The sequence below is a fragment of the Myotis brandtii genome, unplaced genomic scaffold (assembly GCF_000412655.1).
Source record: "Myotis brandtii unplaced genomic scaffold, ASM41265v1 scaffold333, whole genome shotgun sequence".
Lineage (NCBI taxonomy): Eukaryota > Metazoa > Chordata > Mammalia > Chiroptera > Vespertilionidae > Myotis > Myotis brandtii.
The window spans coordinates 6,347-15,931 of record NW_005362842.1 but is presented as its reverse complement, the minus strand read 5'-3'; the positions used below and the strand labels follow the sequence as shown (position 1 = coordinate 15,931).

Sequence of the window (9,585 nt, the reverse complement as noted above, 5' to 3'; positions counted from 1 at the left end):
GGAATGGGGACAAACCAGGCACAAATGAGCTCACGAGAGAGGAATGGGGACTAGCCAGGCTGCGGCCTGGGAGAGGGACAAGCCGCCTGCCCCATAGTCCCTGGTGCCAACGACTGTGCCTGCACCTGAGGCCCGGTCCAGAAGAGGGAAAAGCTGCACGCCCTACGATCCCGGGCACCTGCGGCAGCAGCCCAGGCAAAGCTGCCCACCACGGTCCCCTGTGGCTGCAGCCGGCCCGGGCAAAGCCAGCCCAGGTCCTGGGTGCCTGTGGCCAGCCAGAGAAGGGAATCCTGGGTCTTAGGTGTGGGGCGAGGCAGCAGCAGTTCAATCCCAGTCAAGGGCACAATAATTCTCTCTCATCAGTCCAGAAGGGGAGCAATTAGGGGCGATCAGGCAAGGCAGGCAGAGGTGGTTAGGGGGGATCAGGCAGGCAGAGGGGTTAGGGGTGATTAGGCAACCTATGAACCAGGAGGTCACGGTTCGATTCCCAGTCAGGGCACATGCCCGGGTTGTGGGCTCCATCCCCAGTAGGGGGCGTGCAGGAGGCAGCCAATCAATGCTTCTCTCTCTCATCATTGATGTTTCTATCTCTCTCTCCCTCTCCCTTCCTCTCTAAAATCAATAGAATCCTATCTAGTAAAAGACAAAAAGGGTAATTGACCGTACCTTCGCTACGCTTCCCATCGGCTAATCAGGGCAATATGCAAATTAACCACCAACAAAGATGGCGGTTAATTTGCATAGGTAGGCTCCAAACGGTGCAGCAAAGCCAAACGGCCCTGAAGCCAGCTGAGCCGCGAGGCCTCACGGCCCCGGGATGGGCGGAGCCGCGAGGCCTGATGGCTGGGGGGAGGGGAGGGGGGTCTGGCTGGAGCCCAGCCAGAGTGAAGGCCTGTGTCCCGGGTGCCAGAGGAAAACTGGTGCCAGCAGCCAAGGGACAAATTTCATGCACCAGGCCTCTAGTATATATATATGTATATTACTTGAGTTAAAAGGCATAGGAAAACAATGTATACCTATTAAATTTCTAAGAAACATGAGGTAAAAAGATGAAATCTTTTGCCCTAGCTGGTTTGGCTCAGTGGATAGAGTGTTGGCCTGCAGACTGAAGGATCCCAGGTTCAATCCCAGTCAAGGGCTCAATAATTATCTCTCATCATTGATGTTTCTCTCTCTCTCTCCCTTCCTCTCTGAAATCAATAAAAATATATTTTTTAAAAAGATAAAATCTTGTTATAAGCTCGAAGTTTGTACAAAGAATCTAGATTTGCTATTCTCCAAAAGTAAAAGACCTGCTATATAATACACAGAAACAACATAATGCCTTTTCCGAGGAATATAACTCAAGTTTTGCAAAAGTTTCCTATTCCATGGAGACATCTCAAATGCCAATCCGTGGAACAGGTGCTTCTGTCTTCATCCCCTCTCCATTTACGCAGTAGTTTTCATGGATTCCTGCTCAGATGTCACAGGCAAAGGCCAAGAGGTTACCGGGACCTCAGCCTTGCTTTGTGGGAAATAGGTCTGAAGGATGGTCAACCTCTCCTGGGTGTCCTTCACTTCCGTGCAGCAATTCTGGGGATCCCAGAGCCTTGGCTTCCTTGGCCTTGAACTCCAGCTCCCTCTGCAGGCCGTACTGTGCAATTTCAGCCTGAGCCTCTGACCTGCTTCAGCCTCAGTTCATTTCACTTGCTGACCTCCTACACCTTTTCCGCAAACGTTTCTTGTTGAATCAACCTTGCCCATTACCAGCATAGTGTGGATATTCCTTCATACCTTTCCTCTTTTTCATCTATAAGTACAGGCATATATGGGAGTTTTACGTGTTTCTCCTGAAATACCAAAACACAGATACCGCTCTCCAACGTGTTTTCTTCTACTGGTTAGATTTTATAGACATCTCCAGAAGCCAATACACAGAGATCTAGTGATAGTTGTTCTTTTTCTAAGATATTTGTAAATATAGTAGGATACATCAGACCTTATGAGTTTTTTGGTGAAGCAATATTTATTTTCTTTGCCTTCTCCCTCTTATCCCACCTCTTTATCCTCCCATCAACCACTCAGGAACCTATGTTGATATTATGATGTGCAGTCTTCTTACTATAACCATAGCTATTTATGTAATGTAACCATATTAAAAACATACTCTCACTATGTGCAAGCACCTGATTTTAGACCCTCTATCCTATTTCATTTGCATATTTACCTATCATTGTTCTAATAGCACTTTATTGTAATTACTACAGCTTTAAAAGAAACCTTGAGAGCTGCTATATTATGAAATTGTTCTTATTCAAGAGTATCTTGGCTATATTGCCTTTTGCATGTTTTTGTGTACATTTTAGAATCATACTGCCAAGTTTTGGCTTACTTTTACAAAAACCTTTCTGGGGGTTTAATTGGGATTGCATTGAATCTAAAAATCAGTTTGAAGGGAACTGGCATCTTTATCATATTAAATCTTCCAATCCATGAGCATGGTATACTTCTCTAATTGGGAGTGTTAAAAAAATGTCTCTTACTAACATTTTATAATTTTCTCTATAGCTGTCTTGTACAAAATGTATTAAATTTATTTATAAGCTCCTTGTGTTTTTATGCTTGTAAAAATCATTAAAATTTCATTTACTGGTTTACTACCCAATAATTAGTCTATTTTCTTCTCTGTCTCAGTTGAATTCAACTCAGTCATATCTACATTTCAGGTTCTGTCCCTGGTAACACCCAACTTCTGGGTATTAGTTTCTATTACTCTCAAGTTTGGTAGCTATGACAAAATACCAACTCAGACTAGCTTAGGCAGAAAGCTAGTTTATTGGGTCATAACCCAACTGTGGGAAGAGTGTGGGATGAGCTGCTCTTAAGAAAAAGGGGCATGAAAGGTGGGCTGGTGCCTTCTGAATCCTCTCTTACCACTTTCTCTCTGCTTCTATTAGTGTATTAATTAGGTTCATTTTTCTCCCACAATTAAACTCCTCCCAGGCTGGAACCATCTGGTGGAGTTCCCGGGCTCATATCTAGCGTGTTAGTTAAAAGAAGGGGCTTCGCTCCTCCCCTTAATGTCCATTCAAGTAATGAACTTCAATATACCTAAACTTTAATAGAGCCACACAAACACACATCCTTACTTTCACGATTAGCAGTCCCCATTAGACTCTTAAGCTGATGATACAAGAATTCTTCAAGAGAAATAGGGTGCTCTTCTCAGAAGGAGGAAAGCACAGTAGATGCCCACCTTATAGATGATTTCTATTTTCTACCTGTTACTTTTCTGGGTGTTTTCTTCTTATTGTGATTTCTAGACATCACCCCCTTCCACCTCTAGACTTCCACCTTTCTCTTTACTTTTTTGGTGCGTTTCAGAGACTACCCATGAAATGGCAAAGTGCAGTGATTAGCCATTAGACTTTTAAGGCAAATTTGCCTTTAGAGGGTTGTTTTGTTTTCAAAGCCTGGGGAGAATGGAAGAGAAGCCCAGCTTGATGCTGGCAGGTAAACTGTTTGGGTGGGCCTGGCAGGATCAGGGAGTAATGGGAGAAGGCCTCGGTTCTGAAATCTGAACACAGGACCACTGACTTGCTGAATGACCTTGGGTGATTTCTGTCTTTGCTCTGGGCTTCATATCCTTTCTAAATATAAAGGATTTGGTGGTGATGGTGTCCCCATGAGAAAGTAGGACAGTTCTTGGCACTATCATAGGTGATGTAACACAGTGGCTGCCATTTCCCTCTGTGAATAGTCTTTGGGGAAAGCCCAAGGTCCCTCCCAGGCTGGGGGTGGATAGTTCCTGGTAGAAACACAAAAATGTAGGTCCTGTCCCTTGTAAAACCACAGACCCGCCCTTGGCACCAGGCCAAGTGGTGGCGACATAAATTAGGCTTGGCCTCAGCCCTTAGCCACACACCCTCCTGACAACATGAGACCCAGCAGCTTCTTGGTTCTGGCGGTTCTCCTCGTCCTCGGCATGCTGGTGGGACAGGCAGCTGTCAGTGGAGGTGAGTGGACAAGTGGCCCGGCTGGGGCTGGGTTGGGTTGAGGAGAGGCTGTCAGGGGCAACCTGGGTGCTGACAGGAAGCACTTCTGGAGCAAAAGGCAGGGCTTAGGCCTTCACTTCAGCCTCTGGTCACTTCCATTGTATCCAGATAAAGTAGGAGGTTGTCCAGCTTTTCACCCCAGGACTGAGATAGGAAGACTGTGGGAGAAGTGTTGTTATGTGGCCTTGGCCTCAGACATTGGGACTTCTGCAGAATGAAGTGAGGAGTCCCGGGAATCTGGGCCCTGGGTGTAGGGTCTGTCCCCTGTCTGTCTGCCCTGTACAATCACCTGAGACTAATCAGTCCTCTAAGAGGAGGTTAAGAACCTGCAAGGCCTCAGAAAGCATGTAATTTGAAGAAGACCACCATTTTACTAAGGAGGACACTGAGACCTAGAGAGGGTGAGCAATTGTCAAGGCGATCTCCAGAGCCAGGAGGAGCTCAGGTCTCCTGGCCTGTGTCTTGGAGCTCTTCTCCCCTCAGAAGTGACAATGTATCCTTCTCGCTTCTTGGAGTCACTCCAGTCTGGCATCGCCTCCTGAGCACCGGACTTGGAATGGAGGGATGGCAAACTGTGGTCCTGTAGACCCTTCCCCAAAGCTCAGGGAATAGCCTTCCAAGAGCACAAACCCGAGTTAGCCTTGGTGATCCTCCTCCACCTCAGATCATAATTTGGGGGACACTGGAGTGAGCAGTGACTGGACCAAGAAGAAAGACAAGATAGTTGAAAGAGGGAGATGGTGTCTAACTATGGGTACATTTCTTCTTTCAACAGTTCCTTATAGAGGTCAAGAAGCTGACCAAGTTCTGGCCAAAGGACAAGTTACACGTCCAGGCATGGGGCATGGTCCAGTCAAACTTCCATCAAAGCCTGGCTCCTGCCCCAGGATTCAGATGCAGTGTGCCATGATGAATCCCCCTAACGCCTGTATGAGGGACTCTCAATGCACCGGGAACAAGAAGTGCTGTATGGGCTCTTGTGGAAGAGTCTGTATGACGCCCAAGTGGAATAAGAACTGAATGGAGGAAGAGGTAACTCCCGAGGAGGTTGTCCAGCTTTTCACCCCAGGACTGAGATAGGGAGAAGTGTGGTTATGTGGCCTTGTCCTTAGACATTGGGACTTCTGCAGAATGAAGTGAGGAGTCCCGGGAATCTGGGCCCTGGGTGTAGGGTCTGTCCCCTGTCTGTCTGCCCTGTACAATCACCTGAGACTAATCAGTCCTCTAAGAGGAGGTTAAGAACCTGCAAGGCCTCAGAAAGCATGTAATTTGAAGAAGACCACCATTTTACTAAGGAGGACACTGAGACCTAGAGAGGGTGAGCAATTGTCAAGGCGATCTCCAGAGCCAGGAGGAGCTCAGGTCTCCTGGCCTGTGTCTTGGAGCTCTTCTCCCCTCAGAAGTGACAATGTATCCTTCTCGCTTCTTGGAGTCACTCCAGTCTGGCATCGCCTCCTGAGCACCGGACTTGGAATGGAGGGATGGCAAACTGTGGTCCTGTAGACCCTTCCCCAAAGCTCAGGGAATAGCCTTCCAAGAGCACAAACCCGAGTTAGCCTTGGTGATCCTCCTCCACCTCAGATCATAATTTGGGGGACACTGGAGTGAGCAGTGACTGGACCAAGAAGAAAGACAAGATAGTTGAAAGAGGGAGATGGTGTCTAACTATGGGTACATTTCTTCTTTCAACAGTTCCTTATAGAGGTCAAGAAGCTGACCAAGTTCTGGACAAAGGACAAGATCCACGTCCAGGCAAGGGGCCTGGTCCAGTCAAAGTTCCATCAAAAGTTCCCTCTAAGCCTGGCTCCTGCCCCAGTAGTCTGATAGTGTGCCCCAGGATGGATATCCATGACGCCTGTATGAACGACTCTGAATGCACCGGGAACAAGAAGTGCTGTATGGGCCGTTGTGGAAGAGTCTGTACGATGCCCGAGAACTGAATGGAGGAAGAGGTAACTCCCAGGGGCACAGAGAAAGCTGAGCGGTGGGAAATGATCCTTGGTTCTTGAGAGGGAGGATACTGGAAGGTGATGGGGAAACTGAGGGGTCTCAAAGGCTGTAACTGGGCTTGGAATAAGAACTGAATGGAGGAAGAGGTAACTCCCGAGGGCACAGAGAAAGCTGAGCGGTGGGAAATGATCCTTGGTTCTTGAGAGGGAGGATACTGGAAGGTGATGCGGAAACTGAGGGGTCTCAGAGGCTGTAACTGGGCTTCTTAGAGGAGTGACATGTGGACTTGACCCTATCTCTCACAGCCTCTGAGTGCTTTGATCTGCTGACTCATAGCTCTGGTTCTCCTCTCTCCTACCAGGTGGAGCCTGCTCTTGCTGCACCGGTGAAGACCCAGGACTGCAGTCCCTGGTCCCTACAGCATTTGAATGCCTTTCTCACATGGCTCATTCTTCCTCTCATCGAGGTTGCCTAAACCTGGGCTGCTTCTCTCAGTGATTTCCTAATAAAAGACTGCTTTCTACTCCATTTGTTTGGCTCCTATGACTTCTATGCTCCTGGAATCTCCTGGAGGTGGGTGTGGAGTTGGGATTCCCTCTCCCCAGTGAGGGTGGGGGCGAGAGGGCTCTGTGGGAGCTGTTCCTGGTGTGAAGGAGAGCAGGGGCAGGAGCAAGAGACCCCACTCCTAGGGATTAATATTAGAAATCAAATAAACAACCCAAGAACTATATTCTCCATATCACCAGGAAATGGAAATCTGGACATTTCACTTGTTCATGCCCAAGATGCCTCCATTAGCACACAATCCCTTTGGATTAAGCAATATCCTCTCCCAACTTTAGATTTTAGGATGTGAATGAGGAGACAAGACACTCCAAGTCCTTAATCCTTTAGTAGGAATGTTGAATACTGTTTTCTGGAGATATAAAGTTGGGGGCAGGGCAGATCCAAGTAGTGACGAGAATGGGGAGTATTTGTTGGGCAATCTTGAATGACCTTGTGGCTCTGTTTTTGGCTCCACTGCCCTTGGACAAGGAAGCTCTCTGGAGGCCAAAGCCACAGGAGGAGGAGGAGCATTTTGGGTGGAGTGGGAAAAGCACAGGCTTGGGAGTCAGTGACCTGAGTTCTAGCCCAGCTTTGCCACCTCTGAAAGACTCCCCAGTCACCATGGAATTGCCCCTGGGAAAGTGCCTTCTCATAACAAGCTAGACAGCAAGACTTACCTTCTGCCAGTTACTCCATCAGCAATAATTTATTTCACAAGGTCACTTTTGATGAACCTGAATTATCTTTCTGCCTCTATTTCAATCACAGCCTACATTCTCAGCCTTTTCACACTAGATGGTACTATGCCTTCCCTTTCTGCAGCTTGGTATTTTTATGGAGACACAAATTCATCCACAATACCTGTGCTCCTGGAAGCTCCCATAATCTTTTACTCTTGAGTCACAGTAGAGCATACCATTGCTGCTTCTGGGCACCTCAATTGATGTCGCATCCTGTCCAGCCAGCATTGCCAAAGGCTTGGACATCACTTCCATGCCTCTTCCTGGAAGTGAGATGCTGCAGCCATTGGATGCTGGATTAAAGTCCATCCTTCCTCTGTGTCTGCTTTTTACCATCACTAGTCCTCACATCTGTGACGGAGCCTATGCATGTGTTGTCTGAACCAGTACATGTGCACATGGGGTGGCTGCAGAGGAGGCAGGGAGAGCAGGCACCTGGACCTTCCAGCTCCCATGGGGGACATGGGCTCAGCTTCCCACTCCTGAGACTGACCTGGTGAATATGCTCTAATTATAGGAACAGCGTTTATATACATAGCAGTCAAGAAATGAAGGTTGGCCCTGGCCGGTGTGGCTCAGTTGGTTGGATGTTGTCCCATGAGCTGAAAGGTCCTGGTTTGATTCCCAGTCAGGGCACATACCAACATACCAGGTTGTGGGTTTGATACCCAATCAGGGTGCATATGGCAAACAACAACCAATCAATCTCTCTCTCTCTCTCTCTCTCTCTCTCTCTCTCTCTCTCTCTTCCTCTCTCAAAATCAATTTTAAAAATATATTTTTTAAAAATGAAATGAAAGTTGTCTAAACCAATCTCATGCCAACTGTGAGCACTGGGGCAGCTGCTCTGACCTTCCCTCCATTTCGGCTTCTCGCCCCAGCTTCTGGCCTCGAGTTTAACCGATGATAAAAAGGAAGGAAATTGGAGCTGGTAAGGCTTCGAAGGCCTCATGGCCGATATTCACTAACCCCCCTAATGCCTCATAAAAGGCTTCTTCAACTCTGCATGAAGTGAAGGGGAGAGAGCAAGAATGACGGGAAGTTAAGGTCTGAGCTGCATGATATTAGTGAAAGGACCGCAGCTGCTAGCTGAAGTGCCCAGGATGAGCACCACAGCCTTAAAGTCCCTGGCTATTTGGGAGCAGCTCAGCAGCTACCAAGCTCCTCCCAGAGACACTGCGTTCTCCAGCAGAGGAGTTTCTGCTGAGCTGTAACCCTGATGTTACACCTGCAGGCTCTGTTCTGTGTGCACCGAGGGGGGAGCAGCCAGGGTCACTGATAATGACTGGACATTCTTTGGCCACTTCTGAGGCTCTCCTTGTCCAGATCCTCCTCAGATGAGGAGACTCTGTTCTAGCCAGCCATGTGTGTCTGCCCCCAGGACTCCAGCGTGACAAGGGTCATGCTCAGACCACTTGTTTCTCAGGTTGTCCCAGGGGCCTGAGCCACAATCTTCCACTGAATTTGGAATTGAAAGTACCCGCTGACATAATCCAGATCTTCATCTTGCAGATGGGGAAACCGATTTCTACGGGTGTCATCAAAGTTCACACTAGGCATCAAGGGCAGAGCTGAGGCCGGGAACTGCCTGTCCTAATATGCTCGTTCTCTTTCTATAGGATGTTGACTAAGTCAGGAGGACTAGTAGCCTTTAAAAAAAAAAAAAAGGCTTGTTGATCTATTCATTTTACCTGAACCAGAAATCAAGTTCATAGCAAGAATTCCAGGATAATAGAATGATTCGAACCAAAGTGGAGAATCAAAGATAATGTAATTTGGGGAGAAGATAAGAACAATTAAACGGTAAATGGACACTCCATAAAAGGCCAAGTGTTCTGCATCATTTTGGTGTCCTGTCAATAATCTTTCTGCTCCTCTAAATCCTGGCAGCATTTCCCTTCTGGGGGAAGATCTGAAATATGACCAGAGTTGTGCTTTCGATGGCTTGTAATTTGGAAACTGTGTTTAACAAGTTGTTTCCTGTTCATTCTTCTACGAGAGGGATGGAAGAGAAGTGTCCAAAGGAGATCTGAGAATTTCAAACAAACAAAACAAAAATCTTGGTGTGTGTATTGGATGAAGTCCACAAATTGACGAACATGCATTAGCAGATGGGACGTCAGTAGGTAACAACACGATGATTTTTTTTAACTAATGGCTTCAGTCTTTTAGTACACTGAGCACTTGCCACTGGTATTTACTGATCCAGGCAAAGTAATTAATCATGCTTGGCTTTATCTTTTTTTCGTTTACAACATTAATAATACATATGTTTTTAAATGTCTTTTCCATAAAGTAAGTGGCCTTAATGG

General features: G+C 47.2%; 1 protein-coding gene across 1 annotated transcript; it reads left to right on the top strand.

The window, feature by feature from the left end:
* The first annotated feature begins 3,888 nt into the window (after positions 1-3,888).
* LOC102260715 (elafin) lies at positions 3,889-6,515 on the top strand. The gene is made up of 3 exons (XM_005871222.2): positions 3,889-3,998; positions 4,813-5,069; positions 6,349-6,515. The coding sequence occupies exons 1-2, from the start codon at positions 3,920-3,922 to the stop codon at positions 5,055-5,057; spliced, it is 324 nt and encodes a 107-aa protein (XP_005871284.1). The 5' UTR covers positions 3,889-3,919; the 3' UTR covers positions 5,058-5,069; positions 6,349-6,515.
* The last annotated feature ends 3,070 nt before the right edge of the window (positions 6,516-9,585 follow it).